The sequence below is a fragment of the Argentina silus genome, assembly GCF_951799395.1.
Source record: "Argentina silus genome assembly, chromosome: 17".
Lineage (NCBI taxonomy): Eukaryota > Metazoa > Chordata > Actinopteri > Argentiniformes > Argentinidae > Argentina > Argentina silus.
Window position 1 is genome coordinate 11231902 of NC_139671.1, and position 19162 is coordinate 11251063.

The 19162-nt window shown below is 45.6% G+C and overlaps 3 protein-coding genes across 3 annotated transcripts in view; 2 read left to right on the forward strand and 1 right to left on the reverse strand.

The window, feature by feature from the left end:
* agbl5 (AGBL carboxypeptidase 5) overlaps window positions 1-9687 on the forward strand; it is a 12762-nt gene extending 3075 nt beyond the window's left edge. The window contains exons 7-17 of the mRNA XM_083689284.1: window positions 948-1485; window positions 2007-2176; window positions 2553-2688; window positions 2818-3029; window positions 3171-3370; window positions 4014-4193; window positions 7950-8074; window positions 8246-8298; window positions 8420-8607; window positions 8764-8891; window positions 8987-9687. Of these exons, the coding sequence (XP_083545410.1) occupies window positions 948-1485; window positions 2007-2176; window positions 2553-2688; window positions 2818-3029; window positions 3171-3370; window positions 4014-4193; window positions 7950-8074; window positions 8246-8298; window positions 8420-8607; window positions 8764-8891; window positions 8987-9070 (2014 nt within the window). The 3' untranslated portion in view covers window positions 9071-9687. The remainder of the gene's footprint in view (window positions 1-947; window positions 1486-2006; window positions 2177-2552; window positions 2689-2817; window positions 3030-3170; window positions 3371-4013; window positions 4194-7949; window positions 8075-8245; window positions 8299-8419; window positions 8608-8763; window positions 8892-8986) is intronic.
* A 404-nt stretch (window positions 9688-10091) lies between these two features.
* On the reverse strand, window positions 10092-10589 carry ost4 (oligosaccharyltransferase complex subunit 4 (non-catalytic); the record flags this gene model as incomplete). Its single annotated transcript, XM_083689281.1, has 2 exons — window positions 10092-10263; window positions 10449-10589. One exon carries the CDS (start codon window positions 10587-10589, stop codon window positions 10476-10478), a length of 114 nt encoding a protein of 37 aa, XP_083545407.1. The 3' UTR covers window positions 10092-10263; window positions 10449-10475.
* Window positions 10590-11331: 742 nt separating this feature from the next.
* On the forward strand, window positions 11332-18846 carry selenoi (selenoprotein I). Its single transcript, XM_083689276.1, has 10 exons — window positions 11332-11508; window positions 13119-13187; window positions 13504-13612; window positions 13923-13997; window positions 14159-14421; window positions 14516-14624; window positions 15052-15100; window positions 15235-15415; window positions 15627-15806; window positions 16123-18846. The coding sequence occupies exons 1-10, from the start codon at window positions 11452-11454 to the stop codon at window positions 16228-16230; spliced, it is 1200 nt and encodes a 399-aa protein (XP_083545402.1). The 5' UTR covers window positions 11332-11451; the 3' UTR covers window positions 16231-18846.
* The last annotated feature ends 316 nt before the right edge of the window (window positions 18847-19162 follow it).

Genomic DNA, 19162 nt, shown 5'->3' on the forward strand with positions numbered 1-19162 from the left:
TCTTTTCCTCTCCCCCAGTTCAGTTAAATTCAATGCAAGCAATATTTATTGACAATTTAAAGGTCCAGTATGTAGATTTTAGCTTTAAATGGCTAAATGGCCATGATGAATCGGTAGTATTAAGGACTGAGATCACACGATGAAGAACGTTCAGTGAAGAGTGCTATATTGGTCCAAACAAAGCATTTTTTGTTCTAAAATCGGATTATTCTATGAATTTATATTTTAGTTTGGTTTGTTTACAAGGATATGCACATGTTTAGAAAATGATTAGAAAACATAGCATATGCACGTTTTCAAAATGTCTGTGTGACCACCGGGGGCAGCAACACGCAAAAGAACATGCTGGAACTTTACCAGTGCATTTATTTAGACAAGAATGATTCTGGAGATAAGCAAATCTGTTAAAAAAATAATCTGTTACAGTCTGTCCATGATAATGTTTAATTATCAATGTATATCTCCCCCTGGGGAAACAGCCCCTTCGATAGCTCAGTTGGTAGAGCGGAGGACTGTAGAGGCAAATGCTGAAATCCTTAGGTCGCTGGTTCAAATCCGGCTCGAAGGAGGTCCACTTTTTTCCCCTTAAGTATGCTATGTGCATGCTCTACCAACTTGACTGTACATGACTTCTACCAGGGAGGACTAATGTATTCTGTTCTAGTCCGCTAGAGATGACAAATCTCCCAGTAGTTAGAAATGTGTATCATGGCTACAATGCAGTCTCTCTTTATGGGATCTAAATGCAATAAAGTTGACTCAAATAAGATAGGGCTCCAAATCATAGCTAACAAAACCTCTCTCTCTCTTTCCCCCAGTTCAGTTAAACTCATTGCAAGCAATATTTAATGTAAAATCAATGTAACAACTCAATGCATTTAATAGTATGTTTATTTAGACAAGAATGATTCTCTGATTGACCTGTCATGAATCTCTATCCTTTCTAGAACTGATTCCAGGGGAGTGAATCTGAACAGGCAGTATCTGAACCCCAGCCCTGAGCTTCATCCCTCCATCTACGCAGCCAAAACACTGCTACTCTACCATCACACACACAACCGCCGGCAACACACACGCCCCAACACACACCAAAACGCCAACACACACACCACTGCCCCTCCCCTTAGCACCAAGCTCACCAATCAGCAGCCAGCCCCTCCCCTCTCCGCTCTGGAGCTCAGCCTGAACCAACGGAACACTGAAAGAGACTCACGCCCCGCCCACCCGGATATCCCCATGGTGACGGAGGAGAACGCCTGGGTCACTACGGAGACAAGGAAGGAGGAAGGGTCGCGCTGCGACGAAAACGATTCGTCAAGCTGCTCAGAGACCACACTCCCCATCCCCTTGGACCTGTCAGTCACGACCGAGGAGCATATTCCTCCTCACGAGGGAGGCGTGGCCTATTATGTGGACCTGCACGGCCACGCCTCTAAACGTGGCTGCTTCATGTACGGGAACAGCCTATCAGACGAGAGTCAGCAGGTGAGAGAAAGAGTGTGTTGCTGTTTGTCTAACATGGCTCATTTTTGTGCGCTGTGTTGCTGTAGATCAGTGGTAGTCACTCAGTCTTGCCAGGGAGCCACAGTGGTAGAATTCAATCAGAGAGAGCCGCCACCATAATGTGTTAACCGCAAATGAACAACAGTTAATTTGAGCAAGAGTTGACTTGAGTGCACATGTTGATGAAGACGCTAAGCATCTTATACTGCCACCTATTGGGCGAGCGAAGTTGTGCAGTTTATGGAATTATGGTTTGTGGAATTGGACTGCTTGGAAACTATTTGAGATTGTGCTGTATTTGGTAGTCTGTAACATGTAAAATATAAATATTACCGCAAGCCTCCAATTCAGGCGTTGCAAAACACGCAACAACTACACCAGACGTTTTAAATAATGCCACTATCCTCTCTATATTGCGTATTATAGGTGGAGGAATCCTTACTTGAGCTGAAGGTGGAGGGACTGCTAACATTGTTAGCCTTTCTGTTCTGCTCCCTCTACAGGTGGAGAACATGCTGTATCCCAAGCTCATAGCCGTGAACTCAGCCCACTTCGACTTCCAGGGCTGTAACTTCTCAGAGAAAAACATGTACGCTCGAGACAAGAGGGATGGGCAGTCTAAAGAAGGCAGCGGGCGTGTCGCAATACACAAGGCCATAGGGTTACTGCACAGGTGGGAAACACACACACACACACATACATACATACATACATACATAAATACAGAAGGTTATTGGCATGACAATGAGTTCAGTGTTCTTCAGTGGCCTTCCAGTCACCGGATCTGAATCCAAGAGAACACCTTTGGGATGTGGTAGAACGGGAGATTCACAGCTTGAAAGTGCACATGAAAAATCAGCATGGACCTGAATCTCAAAGGAATGTTTCCATCACATCTTGTGGAATCAATGTCACAAAGAATTGAAAGGGAGGCCCTACCCAATATTAGTATAGTGTTTCTAATAAAGTGCTCAGTGAGTGTAGGCTGGTATGAAGCTGTGGTTTGATATGTTGTGCTTGTAACGTTATGTTTTCTATTCTCTCTGCAGCTATACTCTGGAGTGTAACTACAACACTGGGAGAACAGTCAACACCATCCCTCCTGCCTGTCACGACAGTGGACGGGCTACACCCCCTCCCCCTCCCGCATTCCCCCCCAAATACACACCGGAGATATTTGAACAGGTACACACACACACACACACACACACATACACACACACACACACCTCAAACATCCACAAAACACACCCTAAACACCCATTAACACAAGTAAGTCAGCTTATTGTGTGTTTGTGTCTTTCTGTCTGTCAGGTGGGACGTGCTGTTGCCATAGCAGCCCTGGACATGGCAGAGTGTAACCCATGGCCACGGCTCGTCCTATCAGAGCACAGCTGCCTCACCAACCTGCGCGCCTGGATACTCAAACACGTGCGCAACAGCAAGGGCCTGAACACTCACATACACACTCAGCCACGCATACACCGGAACGGCAGCAAGGCATCACCTCCCAAGAACTTCACCTCGTAAGTACACGCACACACACACACACACGCCTACATTATACCTCTGATTTAAACAGAACTTTAATCTGATTTATTCAGAAGTTTGTGTCTGAATCTGAGAACATAGTGTGTGTGTGTGTGTGTGTGTGTGTGTGTCTGCAGCTCTCTCTCCAGCTCGGCGTCTGAGAACACACTGAGCCGTGTCCGCTCCAACAGCCACAGCAGCAGCAGCCAGACGCCCTCCCCTAAGATACACACCTCCCCCAGCTTCACCTTCGGCTGCCCGCCGCCGCCCCGGACACACACACACACCAGCACACACACTTTTCGGGGAGGCAACAAGGCACTGGGACCTGTCAGAGGTAAGATCATTTCTTTTCATCTTTTTATTTTTTATATCTCTCCCTCTCCTACCCTACCCCTCTCTCTCTCTCTCTCTCTCTCTCTCTCTTTCTCTTTCATTCTCTCTCTCTCTCTTTCATTCTCTCTCGGTGTGTCTTCTTTTTCCGCTGGTGTTATGAAGGCTTATGCCTGCTTGGAATGGCCTTTCTAGTAGAGCTGAGCCCTGAGTTGTATTGAAAGCGGTTGTGTGTATGATGTCTGGATGTGTTTGGCCCTCAGTGTGCCTCCCTGATCTAGGCTTTGTATTTCTATGCTGGGTGAGAATAAGGCTGATTATGTCAGACGAGGGATTCTAACCTCAGCTATGATTGGCTGAACTGAGAGCTACTAACCCTGGTTCTCTGGGCTGACCTGCATGGCTCAGTCCTGACCCCAGCATGACCCCAGCATGACCCCAGCATGACCCCAGCTTGCGTGACACCTTTCTGTTTGTGCATGGCTCCTGTAAGATGTTGCCCCTATCCAAAAAGCGAGAATCTGATAACCCTAACTTCAGTCTTAACCAGTGGTTAGGGGCAATTACTGTGTGTGTGTGTGTGTGTGTGTGTATACACCTTGCATGTGTCTGAGCCGGTGTGTGTGTGTCTCTCTCTCTCTCTGTAGACTCTAAGGCTCAGGAGAAGAGACGCACTCCCCACCACCGCTCCGTCCTCCGGTCTCCTAGCAACAGCCACCCACCTGCCCGCCCCCCTCTGTCCCCCCCCTCCTCCTCTTCCTCCTCCTCCTCCTCCTCGGTGTGTGCAGGGGGCTCCTGCTCCCTCCCAGTCTCGGTCAGTATGGCAGGTCTGTACTCCCTCCAGCCCCCCAGCCTGTCTGCCCTACTCCCCTCCCTACAGGCTCTGCCTCGCCCAGGGCTGCTCTCCAAACTGAGCCCCCTGCTCCAGCAGGGCCTAGCCACCCCACTCGCCTTCATCACTGATGCCACCACCACCCAGACTGGGTCCAAAAAGGACTGAAAGAAAGAAAGAGAGAATGTGTGTGCGTGTGTGTGTGTGTGCGTTAGTGTGTTTGGTGCTGGTCTCAAAACTTCACTTTACTTTCCTCTGCTCTCTGTCCTGTAACTCACATCTGTAACATGTATATCTATCTGCACCTTGCTGTTCTCACACCCACCTTTTAGCCCACATACCTACCCACAGAGCTAACTACAGTATTATTTTGTGTGTGTGTGTGTGTGTGTGTGTGTGTGTGTTTATTTTTGTAATAAAGCCAGTGCAGAAGACTCAGATATACAGTTGTTAGGCTCTGTACTCTGTGTAGATTACTCAGCAGTGCTCTGACGTACGGATGATGCTTCCTGTTTTGTAGATGATTGTCCTATTGAAATGCATCCACACGAGCATCATCACAATGAATGTACACAAGCAGAGAGTTGTTTTCTTTTAGTGGCCAAATCCTATGTGTGCTTAGAGGAGGTGAAGCGAGTTAATGTGTGTACATATGTTTTATGGTAAGTTAATGCCTAAGAATGTCGATCTTTTTATTTTCCCACGTTGCACTTTCACATTGTATGCCTGTGTTTTTATGCGCGAGAGAGATAAGAAAGAGAGTGTGTGTGTGGTAGTGTGAGACAGAGAGAGAGTGTGTGGTAGTGTGAGACAGAGAGAGAGTGTGTGGTAGTGTGAGAGAGAGAGAGTGTGTGTGAGGTAGTGTGAGACAGAGAGAGAGTGTGTGGTAGTGTGAGAGAGAGAGTGTATTCTGAATGTATGTTGGTGTCCTTTGTTTATTTCAGAAAGCATTTTCTCATAATCACACAGAAGGTTGTTGTGATTTTATATTTTCTGTATTTTTAAGCACTTTTTTTTATTATTTTTTATTACTTATTTTCCTGGATTTTGTTTTCTATTTTTCTGTGTATTTATGCTTCTTATTAATCCTGTTAGCTGGAGACTGACCACATTCCCTGAGGGGCTCTTTCCCTCCCTCCCTCCCTCTGTCTCTGTCAAACACCTCTCCCCTGTGGCTTGATTCAGCTTCACTTTAGCTTGGAGGACTGGTTTCACAGACCAACATTGAGCCTACTCCTGGACTACATTATATTTATTGATGGTATCATTTGACATATATATATATATATATATATATATATATATATATATATATATATATATATAAACTAGTCTATATTGTATCACTGTTGCCCAGAGGTATATCATCTAAAGTGAATTGATGCTCATGGAATTACATTTTAAATTCTGGATTAACCGAACTAGATTGATTTTAGTCTGAGTGCGTGAAACCAGTCCGAAGTGTTTTATATGTAGTTTCTCACGATACGGTGGCACTCTGTAATCTCAAGTGCTGTCATGGATGGATGTGTGTGTTTATGGACTGTCAAATGCTATATTCTATGTTCATGTGTTCATATGTTCTCAGTAGACCAGGTCTGGTGACAGTCCAGAAGTGTGTGAGACCACCAGAAGGGTCCATATTAGGAGTATGGTGGGATGAATTATCATTTGTAAACATGTACTATAATCGTCATGATAATAATGTTATAAATTATGATAAACTATGAGTACTGTTTCTGACAAATGCAGTGCTAAGACTCGCAGGTAATTTTGGAGTTTTGGGTTTCTTGACATACCAAATACAGAAATAGATGAAGCGGTTACTTTCCATAAAGACTGAAAATAGGACAAAGGATCAATTAAGGAGAAGACAGGAAACCCTGTTGGTTAGAAGTGAGAATCAAGACAAGTTTAAATGTTTTCAGAATATCTTTATCTTGTTGAATAATCCAGGGGGCTGTTTTATGTGTCTGTGGTTATCATGTGTAGATTATTGGAGCAGATGCGTGTGTCCTATACTGTTGTGGAGTGTAGAACAGTTAGTGAGGTGTGTTGTCTGTAACTAGGGTTCATGAAGTGAAACAGGGTAGATATTGTTGGTTCGAGGCTGGTATTGTATTTTGTGGTTAACTGGGGATAACTGTATGCCCATCTTTTGATGTTCATATGGAGTCACTTTCTGTGTGAGATTATATGTAGACCTGATATACTATATGGAGTCAGATTATATGTTGGGATTATACTGTACTTTTAATGTACTGTATAATCCAGCTCAGGGGCTGTGAACCTGGTGCTTACCTGTAGTCTAGACCAAATACGCCACTAAGACTGATGAGGACTGGGCTCTAGGTGGCGTTTGTTCGGATAGACTTATGTTCTCGATGTTGTCTTTTCCAGTGCTGTAGTTTAGCTGTGACGTGCCTTGCTTTGGTCTCCATTGTAACCAGTAGTAGTAACCATTGTAACCGGTGCTCTCTTGCCCTCCTCTCTCCTGGAGAATGGCTGGATTCCAATATAGTCTCTGTTGGCTCCCTTCCTTCACCTCCTCCTCCTCTCTTGTCTCCTTCCCTCATCTCCTTTCCTCCATGACCGCTGACCTGGGATGACGTCCAGTCATTAACCTCTGAAGTCAGGAGAAGCTTGTCTTTATACCTCAGATTCAAATGGGTGAAAAGGAAAGGGGGAGAAGAGGAGGGAAGCCAGTGTAGAGTATTAGGGCAACATTGGCCCTTTTTCTCAATTGTTAGAAGCTCAATTTTCTTGCGTCCTTTCCACTGTCCTCCCGCTTTCTACTCAAAGCGCATTGGAGGAAAAGATCTATACTCCTCCCCTCAGATATGCTCCTCCAATGGTTTTTGAGAAGGGAGCGAGCAGAGGACAGGCGAGAGGTGGCGAGGAATCGAGAGACGGTAGAGAAAGAGCCGTTGTCTCCATGGCCTCTGGCACTGTGAGCTGGGAGGAGGCTGTCCCTGTTTTAATTGTCAATTTGTTTCTTTTCCTCTTGGATGTCCAGTCTCCCAGACCATCTTTTAAGTTACAGTATGAAGCGAATGGCTCAGTCAGAGTCAAAACTACAGAAAAGGCACTGAGTAGAAACACACACACACACACACACACACACTCATATTCGTACTCCCACATGATGTTCCATATTGACTCCTGATAAGATAAGAGTGCTATTCCCTTCAGTGTGGTGCTAACTTCCTATTCCAGACTGTGATTGTGTTTCTCTGTTATCTATTTCAATATCGACTTTTCGGACTGTGCTGTCTATTCCCCATTCTTTGTTTAACCTCTGAAATAAACCACCCCTCTGTGGACAAACTTCCAACTATGTGTGGGACCTCTACTCTCTCCAGCCTCCAGTGATTGTGCGTGCATACGTGTTGGTGCATGTTAGTGCTTTTAGTGTTTACATACATACACACACACACACACACACACACAATTGCAGGGACTGTCTTGATGGTCAGTTCTGCAAACCAAAAAAGTTCTGCAGTTCTAACTAAGAATAACTTAACTGACAGCTACACACACACACACACACACACACACACACACACACACACACACATTCACAGACAAAGAGCTAGAACCCCTCCGCTCCAGACCCCTGTATAGTGTGTTGTTAAATGTAGCCACAATACACAGTTTTGGTACTCAGTTTATCACTTCCACTGTAAGCCCAGAGGTGATGGATTGTATAACGTAGAATGCGTACTACATCATCTCTCCCTCTGGTAACTAGGCTTCAGCTGTCCTGACTTCCTGGTTGCTGTGCCGAGGCGGGAATTCCCTCTGCGGACCGGCCGAGGAGGGAGAGGGGGGCGGGGCCCCTCACACACACACCAGCCCATAGTGCCACACACACAGGTCAGGACATGCACACACATGCACACACACACCATTTTCATCAACTGTATTAAAGGCTAAGGTATCTTACTCACAAAATCTCTCAATAGTCAAACACTATTGCAGATATGCCTCCCAGCCCACTGAGCTCACAACCCCTGTTCACTCTCGCTCTCTCTTTCTCTTTCTCAGGCTGTATGGAGAGAGGAACCCATTAATATCCTGTCGTCCATCGAGTACAGCAAGTAAGAGTGTGTGTGTGTGTGTGTGTGCGTGCGTGCGTGCGTGCGTGCTGGGGTTCTAGGCCCTCTCTTCATCATGAGAGATGTATTTTAATAGATGTGTATCTGTATGTTACCTGTCCAGGTGTGATTTGCAGCCCCGGGCCAGCCGCATCCCCATCAGGAGGTCTGAGTCTACCACAGCCCCTCCCACCCAGGACATTAGCTCCTCCCCATCTACTCAGAACTTTGCCCCATCTGGCAGCAGGGAGGAGTCGACCACCATGAGGGTCTGGAAACTCCTTAAACCTGGACTCAGTAAACACCTGTCAGGTACACACACACACACAAACTGCAGGCAACACACAGTATGTCAGTGCTGTCAAACAATTTGTTACAATTGATCAAATGGACGTTTCAGGAGTTGCTGGCCTCTGCGCTAACCGCTTCACAAACACTTGTCATGTATTGTATCCTATCATACTGTAGTTGTGTCAGAGATGGAGGTTCCTGCTCTGGGTCTGACCCCCCTAGCACTACTGAAGAACACAGACAGGAGTTATCTCTATAGAGGAGACACCACGATAGAGACTACACCAGAGACAGAGCCACAACAGGTAACACACACACACACACACACACACACACACACACACACACATGTTGCAACTGCACACAGACACCTGACAGAGCGTATCTCCTGTCTCCTCAGGTCCTGCAGGAGTCTGGCCCAGTGCCGTCTCTCACTGAGCCTCTGACCGTCTGTGGAACACCGCCCCTGTGTGGAGAGGCCTGACAACTGCACTCTGGTCTGCTCTGCTCGTGGTTAATTGCCACCTCACACTCCTCCAGCTACAGAGCACTGCTACATACAGTATCTAACAAATCATTCCAGAGACCCTGTCCTGAGTTGAGGACTACAGCACACACACACACACACACACACACACACACACCCATGGGGGCAGCTGCAGCGCACGCTCACACACTTTTGAGAGGCCTAGCACCTGTTGGCACCAATGCACCTTTTGAACAGATTTATTTTAATTAAAACGTTTAAACTCTGATTCTTTAATTAACATGTGTGCTCAATAACTGAAGTGTATTTCCTTATTATAAAGTACTGTAAATGTTTTCTGGTGTGCATGAACTGTATAAGATGTACATCTATAATCTGTATATTTATTTATAAGCATAAAAACTCCTCTCACAGCATTCCTTTAGGTCACTGAAGTTTACCAGTGCACACTGCACTGTATAAAGCTGAGCTAATGAATATCTATCTGTGTAGTCTGTTATTAATGGGATTTGATATATGGTGCATATACATATACATGTCATTGTTTCTGTGGCAGAAAGACCCTAAGAATATACTTTCTCTGTCACGCTTTATAATCTGATGAATAAATGTAATACCGTAACAAAGAAGATGTTGTGTGTGTGTGTGTGTGTGTGTGTGTGTGTGTGTGTGTGTGTGTGTGAGAAATTAAATTGAATTCTATGTTCTTGGTGTCTCTATTTACTCATGCTTGTAGTTGCACAACTGTGTGGATATTTGCAAATTCTGACAACTTTCACCCCTTAAATGTATACTATCACAGCTGTGTGTACAAGTTAGCAGACAGCTCTCTAAGATATGACGAGCTCTCTGAGAGATATGTTGTTGGAGATAATTGGTTGGTAGATTAAGCAACCGACATTTTCTATTGTAAGCAAAGGCCAACTTTGGTGCCTTGGGTCCACTAGACCTTCCAATCATTTGGGCGGAAGTGTCTGGGAACAATGATTGATTGAATCACCACACATTAAACTTAAGATAGGAATTCAATCAAATACACATTTTAATAGAAAACACTCCTGTACAGGCTGGGTGGGACAGGGTTGCTCCATGATGGCAGGGGGGAGAGGCATGAGGGAGGCGTTGACATTGACATTTCATGACAGGAATGACATTTCGTTGTTGGTGGCACTGGTCCCCATCATACACACCTGTGAGTAGAGAACAGAAGAAATAACAGATCAGAGTGAACAGGCTTACAGCATTGTAACACCACTGTTTACAGACAGCTTTGGTACAATGATTCAGCACTACACTTCAATAATAAAGCAGGAGATGATCCTCCTTCTAGGTTTATGACCGAAGCCTTCAATGCCTGCCTGGGACGGACACTCACCTCCACCTAGCCCCATCCAGGGGAACTCTACTCCAGCTTCTTGGGGTTATTGACAGCGACGTAGTGGTACAACACGACCAACAAGAACAACGACACGCCGAGCATGTTTGCGAATATAGCCAGCTGCACGTCCGTCACCATCCTGCAGGAGGAAACACAATCATAGCGATATGACCTCATTGAGAACTTATCACCACACAGAATTTGAACAACGCGTTTAAACGCCCTTCATTTAAAGCAGTGATCAGTATTGTCCTAAATTGGTTGTTCAACAGCAACAGTGCTACAGCAGCCGGCAGACATAACTCTGTCTGTCATGACAAGCTAGCAGCAACCTCTCCAGCTAGCTAGATGCCTACTGTAGCAGTCACTAAACAGCAAGAAGCTAGCAGGAATTTGGTGAGAAAGATAATTGAGCTCTTAAGCAAAAATACACTACCACTACAAACATATCACTACATAAGCCTTACGTTATTCCTTAAGGTGTTTTTAATCAGTGACGAGTCAGTCCAGTTCTCCCGCTGGGATGCTGTTGCAGGTTTCCTTTGATTAACTGAGGACCTCTTCCGCCTGCGACCGTCTGAAGGCCACGTCACACTGAATGGACTAGAAATAGATTGTATAGAGCGGTAACCAGTGTACTAGCTAGCTACCAATGGACATTGATTTGACAGGTCTAGAACTAAAAAAAAAAAGGGATTGAAACCCACCAGAAATATCAGTATTAAACTGGAATCGAGATTCTATTTGGTAATTCGAATTGAATCAATATTCTCATGACAGGACTGGCTTGATCATCCAAACCACATGAGGCGATAGTGTGCTTCCGCCCAACCGAATATGTGTGTGTTGGAGAGGAGTGGCCGTATGTGTGTTTCGCCTGCACGGCGTGAGCTGTAGCTGCTAAGCTAGATGGTGCTTCTCCACTGCGGATTCAGGGAATCTTGATTGGAGAGGGAATACATATTCAGGTAGCTAGTCGTAGAGCCGTGGGGTTGCCATCATGGCTCTATATGAATATGTCACCCAGGAGCAACTGTCGGGTTTCGACAAGTACAAGGTAAGAGACTTGCACCAGCACAGTGCTTGGAATGCTAGCTTGCGCGGTTGACACTGACAGCGCCCATAGTTTGACAGCGCATGTTTTACTTAGTATAATTGCTGGAATGCAATATTACAGAGACAAAACAACATTTCTCGTTCATGCTGTTTTTCTTTTGTATTGGGAGCTTCTGATCTTTAGGAATTTAGCAATGTTACATTTACACATCTGCCACGACACCCGGGCTATGGGAGGTTCCGTGGAACGTTTTCGTTCCAGAAATTAGTCAGGCCCCCTTTACCAAGCTAATATAGCTATCAGCTAGCTAGTGCTCTTTTAAGATACTTCACTATCCGAAGGTGCTGAAAAGAATGACATTTATTTGTCATCGGGCTGTATTTTATACATGTACAAATTGAGCGGCTAATTGCTAGCCAAATACCGATTCCTGTCTTGACTCTGGTTAGCTAGCTAGCTAGTGGGAGATGATGACCGCGTCTTCCTGGCTAAATTCGAGAGCGTCCGCTTGCTTTCACCCCAACCAAACTGAGTAGATTTATTTGTCTAGTCTTGTCAGCCCATGCATGAGCCACGAACAACTGTATCAATATAATGGTCATTGCTGTCATTTGAATTGACTAGCTAGCTCGGCCATTTTTTGTAAACAGATAGGTAAATTAGGTTCACTTTGATGCCCAGATGTTTTCGGTATTTAACAGTATTTAGGCCTATGTTTCAAACTCAAGTCAGTTTGCTGCTTCACGGTCTTACAGTCAGTTGTCTCTTGACCTTGCCGTCTTGTGCAAGAGAGACCGCTGTAAGGTCTCTCTTGCTGTTGAGGTTTACCTTCAGGGGTAAAAGTAGGTTAAGTGTGTGTGATCTCTGTAAATATGTCAACCTTGCAACAGACGACCTTGCATATGGGGTCTAAACTAAAGTAACGCTCAGTTGTGACCTCATGTAGAGGTCTGACAGAATGCCCCATGAGGCGGAGGCTTGTCCAGAGAGACTGCCCTTAGGCACGGATTTAGGATCAGCATACCCTAGCTGGCCTAACGTAAACATCTGGGGACAGTTTTCATGGTTATTTTGTAGGGGACGTTCAGCTCCACTGTTAGCAGCATACGCTTCCTGAGGCTGAGGCAGAAGAGCTCAGAGGAGGAGAGTATAAACAAGAGTCAATGGGGGGATTGTTACTTCATGTTTGTTGTCTATTGTTTGGATCATGCTTGTGTCCACCAGCTTAATGTTCAGTGGAACATGAACACCACACACACACACACACACACACACACACACACACACACACACACATACATACACACGCACACGCAGAGGGTGTAGAGAGGTTAATCCTTAAGAACTTTCTCTCTTTTCATTCTGTCACTCTACCTCTCCCTGTCTCTCTTTCTGTCATCACCACTACTGGAGTTGTGTGTGTGTGTGTGTGTGTGTGTGTGTGTGTGTGTGTGTGTGTGTGTGTGTGTGTGTGTGTGTGTAAGAGAGAGAGATCTCTAATTCACCATCTAGGCTAACTCAATATTCCTGATGGGTCAACCCATGTGTATACAATGTACAATTCTGTTATTAAACCTTCTCTGTGTGTGTGTGTGTCTCTCTCTCTCCAGTACAGTGCAGTGGATTCCAACCCCCTGTCTGTCTATGTCATGCACCCCTTCTGGAACTCTGTAGTCAAGGTGAGGAACACAGACACCACCACCATCATTTTGCACTGCTACGGTACACCCATTGTTCACAGATACTCAGATGTACACACTGTCCTTGGGGCCATGAGTTTTTCCTGACCACATTACCTTACCAGGGTCCTAGCTGTCATGATCACTAAGGAATAAGAATATTGTGCGCGGGTGTGTTGTGTGAGAGAGTGTGAGTTCTATGCTAATGAGGACTGCATCATTGATGAGGTTTCCACCGTCTGCTGAGATACTGTAACCAGACAGACCGACTCACTCGCCAATTTCTCTCCCTCTCTCTCTCTCTCTCTCTCTCTAGGTCATGCCTACGTGGTTGGCTCCTAACCTCATCACTTTCACAGGGTTCATGTTTCTGGTCTTCAACTTCCTCATGTTGGCCTTCTTTGACTACCATTTCAACGCTTCTGGTGGGTCTGCTGCACTGTGTGTGTGTGTCTGTGTGAGAGAGGGAGAGGGGGAGAGTCGGGGGGGAAAAAAGGGACACGTTACGGTGTGAAAGTCCACTGCACACTCAAACATGTTTCTTTCTCATGATTAAAGGTTTACGACCAGCTTATCACACTGTGCAAACACTCTGAAACACACACACATGCACCTTTGTGTATTGTTGATTCAATGAAACCATATTTATGCACTACACAGGCCTAACTATTCTAAGAGTAACTGGTTTTGTGTGTATGTGTGTGTGATGCTGTGTACGTGTTTTGTGTGTCTCAGCTGAAGGACACACTCATGTGCCAAGCTGGGTATGGGTTGCTGCAGGACTCTTCAACTTCCTGGCGTACACACTTGGTGAGTGCTGATCCGTGTGTGTGTGTGCAAATGTGTGTTTATATAGCCTGAGTGTTTAAATCTTACACTCTTGCCATTTCTGAGAGAGCCAGATTGCCGTGTGTGTGTGAGTAACCTCAGTATGTGTTTGTGTAACACCCCCCTGTCTCTCTGTGCTGCAGACGGGGTGGACGGTAAGCAGGCGAGGCGTACTAACTCCTCCACACCCTTGGGGGAGCTGTTTGACCACGGGTTGGACAGCTGGGCCTGCGTGTATTTCGTGGCCACCGTCTACTCCATATTTGGGCGAGGAGAGAGCGGCGTGGGTGTATCAACGTTGTACTACATTCTGTGGGTGGTCCTGTTTTCATTCATCCTGTCACACTGGGAGAAATACAACACAGGAATCCTGTTCCTGCCCTGGGGATACGACATCAGTCAAGTGGTGAGAACACACACACACACACACACAAAGACAAACACCTATGTAAATGTTCTGTAATAACACTTTTTAATGTTCCTCTCTCTCCTCCTCTCAGACCATCTCCATCGTGTACATTATCACAGCGATGGTTGGCGTAGAAACGTGGTACCAGCCAATCCTGTGGAAGTTCCACTACAGAGACCTCTTCACCGTCATGATCCTTGGTGAGCGGTGATTCTTGTAGTTTTTTTGTCTCGAGCAGGTATGATGAATCAAATAGGTTTATTACAATTGAGATGCAACATCTTGAAACAAGGGAACAATCTCCAGCATCACAGCAGAGACATTGTCCAACCTCCAATAGGAAGGGACACACCTTGTATACTCTAGAATCAGTTAGGTAAAACTACTGTTTTGTTCGGGCATGTGATTGCCTTAGATGATGTGATCAGTCATACAATCAGGTAACATACTAACACATTGCATTAATGATCACACATGATGGTTGTACAAGTCTAAACAGAGACTTCAGTCATCTCAAACTTCCCCGCCCTGAGGGTGCGGAGGATGTGTGCACTGCACAGTGTGATCCGTTCAGTTGGGATGTGGGCGAATGGAATGTTCTGATTGGTTGTCTCTGATCACTTCCAGGTTGTTCGTTCATTGTGACCCTTCCCATGAGCCTTTACAATGTCTTGAAGTAAGTAAGAGGGAGGAGGGGAGAGTGAAAGGGTAGGGGGGGAGGACTGAGTATCTCACCCCAAGTAACTCTCTATGTAGCGTTATAAAATCTCTCTCTCTCTCTCTCTATATATCTCTCTCTCTCTCCCTCAGAGCCCACCGCAGTAACACTCTGAAGCACAGTAGTTTGTACGAAGCGTTTCTCCCCTTCCTTTCTCCGGTCCTCCTCTTTCTCCTGTCCACCCTGTGGGTGGTGTTCTCTCCATCTGACATCCTGCAACTGGAGCCCAGAGTCTTCTTCCTCATGGTGGGAACGGCCTTCGCCAATGTCACTGTGAGTCTCACACACACACACACACACACACACACACACACACACACACACACACACACACACACACACACTTACACTCTCTGCGCTCATACTCATACATCCAATCCAAATAAATCGAGCTACTTTTTTATGATTGCAAGATGAGGATTACCTTTGAAATGTTAAGCGCTGAAATATTAAACAATGTTTTATTGTGTCTTTCTCTCTGCAGTGTAAGCTGATAGTGTGCCAGATGAGTAACACACGTTGCCAACCGCTGAGTTGGCTGTTGTGGCCCATGGCGACCGTTGTTTTGTTGGCGATAACCGGGATGGTTGCTAATGAGACTCTGCTGCTGTATATGTGGACGGGTGTGGTCATATTGGCACACATACACTATGGAGTGTCAGTGGTGAGTGTACACACACACACACACACACACACACACACACACACACACACACACACACACAGCAGAAGTGGTTAAGTAAATGAGATCTGAACACTCATTTTAGCTGGCTGAGCGAAGGCTTAGGCTTAAGGGCTAATACAGTCTTGAGTCCTATTAATGACCTGGGTTCAATACTTGTAGGTCACACAGACACACACTCAAACTAACACAATACAGTCACACACATCATGCACTAGCCTGGTGTAGAATATAGCCGCATGGAATATAATCCTATTTTTTCCCCCTCCCCCCTCCCTCTCTTTTCCCATCTCTCCAGGTGAACCAGCTCAGTGATCATTTCAATATCTTTGCGTTTTCTCTGAAGAAACCCAGCAGTGACTGACAGGACGAGGAGCGAATCGGCTTGCAAGGAGCAGAGGTTTAGGCTCCTCCCACCTCCCTCTGCAGCCAACCGACACTTCACTCTCATCACCACGGAAACCTCTCCATCCACGAGGACATTTCAACCCAACTGAACCACGAGGACATTTCAACCTCTCCTCCCACACCCTCTCAAACAAACACACACACACACACACAACCCCAGAACCGTAAAAGATTTCAGTTTTGGGAAGGCCTCCTCTGGACTATGGGGTCGGTACCTGGGACCCTGGGTTCTGCAATGGTTGATCGGTTAATTGGTTTAGCCAATGACGTGTGCTTGTTTCCTACGGAAATGTGCTTCGACCCTGAAGGACAGGAGCCCAGACCAGCCTCTTTCACACACAAACACACACATACACAGCTCACATAATGCCTGTATACACACACACCCACCATACTGTACATCTTTAGAGTTAAAACACACACCATACTACACCAAGCAGTCTTATGAATGTACAGTATATTATTGCCTTGGGGAAATGCCATTTCAGTCTGAGTTAGTTTAATTGACAGACAGGCCTCATAGTGCGCTGCTCCAACCCTGACCTCTAAACCCCTTGAACCCTGACCCGGTTAGGACCACACATCAGTGACCATGCTGTGTGTCAAGGTTTTGTCCAGGGTATGAAGGCAGAGTCTCAGTGATTTAACTCTTTTTTTATTGGATAGTTTAGGGGAAGCGATACTGTAGCTATCCTTATAGTCACATTATTGTGGGTTTTTGGGTTTTTATTTAGGAAAAGAAAACGAAAAAAGATTATATACTAATATCCACTAGAAATGACTGTAATTCAGTTTAAAATGGTTTGAAACTTGCTTACGCACTCTCACTGTCCGGTGATGACGAGTGTCTGAGTTGAGGTCAGGTCTGACCAATTGGGGGGGGCCCCTTTTTGAGGCAGGAGTGTTAAAGCAGTCTTTGTCGACGTAGGGTACCTCTGACCTTTTGAACTCTGAACTCTTACCTCCAGGCTGTCCCTGCCCTCCTGAGGTGTCGTGTCAGCATGCCGATTCGCTCACGTGTTATTATAATTTTTTTTTTTTTAAATTTCATTTTTTTTTTTTAAATTTCATTTTTGTGTATTCATGCTTTATTTGTGTCTATCTTTTTTGCTGGGGTGTGTGTGTGTGCGTTGGTTTACGCAGCGCTTGAATGAAGAGTGTGTCTCAAAGCCGCCTGCGGAGCGGACTCACTCTGAGGGAACAAGCCGTCACACGACACCGCAAACACCCTCCCGGCTCGCATCATATGACTGTCACACCAATGTGACCGTCACATCTGTCATACTGTCCATGTCTGCGCTCTCTTGGGTTTGTTTAATGTCTGTGTTGACACTGTTTCATCCACGTCTGTGACTTGTTTATCACTGTTTATGTTGTGAGGGAGAGGGTATGCAGATCTAACCTGGTTCTCAGGGTCCTCTGTGTGTGCAGGCCTTCTGCCTGATTGCTCCTCTCCTCTCCGGTCTCTGAGCTAACCAGTGAGCTAACCAAGAGGAGGGGGCTGGTGTTGGACCTGGAAGAGCAGAAGCCTCTGGGGTGAGGGTGGGGGTGGGGGCGGTGGCGGGGGCGGTGGCGGGGGCGGCGGCATCTCAATAGTCCTAAAGTGGCCTCCTCTCCTGGTTTCCTCTCCTTTATCTGCACTGAGCCAAGTACACAGGAGGGGTGAAAGTCACGTGGTGGAGACCTACCTGGGGATTGGCTTTCACAGGTTCAGCTCTTTGAGAGGGTGGCTTTCCGAAAGCTTTGTAGCCAGTGTGGCACTTTATTTCTCTCGACAACCCAGGCCTACAGCAGCAAGAGAATAACAGTTTTAAAAATCTATTTTTGACTATCAATATACTGGGTAAAGGAACAGAATCTTCCAAATTAAGCACTTTGCTCTTCTATGAATCGCCTGGGTTGTCGAGAGAAAGAAAGCCTCATGTTCGCTACCTAACCCCCCCCCCCCCGCGATCAGTGATGCAGACGATGGAGAGGAGATGAGAGGAAGGAGGCTACTTGTTGAGATGGTGGCTGTGGGGTTTGGGGTTGTAGTGACATGACAACTGTGGCACTGTGACTCAGATATCGCCACAGGGAAAAAAAAAACATGCCACTTGTGAACTGTGTGTGTGTGTGTGCGTGCGTGCGTGCATGTGTGTGTGTGTTCACTGGTATGTTTGTAAGCTTGTGTGTATGTATCCTTTTATGTATGTGTGAATGTATGTGTCTACTTGTGTTTGTGTAAATATATTATTATTATTATTTTTTCCTTTTTTTTTTTTTTTTTTTTAAAGTGAACTTTAAATGAGATTTGAATCCAGCTTCCCATTCCTCTTGACCCCCTCTGAAAAGGGGTTTATACTGGACTGGTGGACTTGTCTGGGACACTAGACCAGCTCCCTGGGAAGAGGAGCATTCTTGGTCCTGTGTGTGCTGGTTTTCATTTCCACCAATCAAGGAAAATGACAGTTAACGTCTCTGGCTGAAACCGTTAAATCTGTGACTCTGTTTATCGTCGTACGACGCAACTCAGGACAGATCCTGAGGTGACCATGGTTACTCTTATTATGTTGTATTTAACGTGTAAAAGAAAGGACTGTCCAAATGAATAAAGATGATTTTCTTTAACCATTCTACCAGACCAAAGGTCAAGTGTGTATTCATACTTCTTGAATGTTAAATGTTCTGCTGAAGTTAGTGAAATAGGCCACAGTCCAAACTGTTCATGAATGAATGATGAAAGTAATGGGTGTAGTTCCTCTGATGTCCACCAGGTAGTGCAGCAGAGTGCATTTCTGCACACTTTTGAGTAGGCCATCTACTACTGCTAGGATTGGGCTGCAACTGGTCCTAAAAGTTGCTTTTTTCTGTCATCCATTGTTTGACTTGGTCAACTAGAGGATCAAATCCTCTCAGCTTTAGATACATTGGGCAGCAGTATAACAATT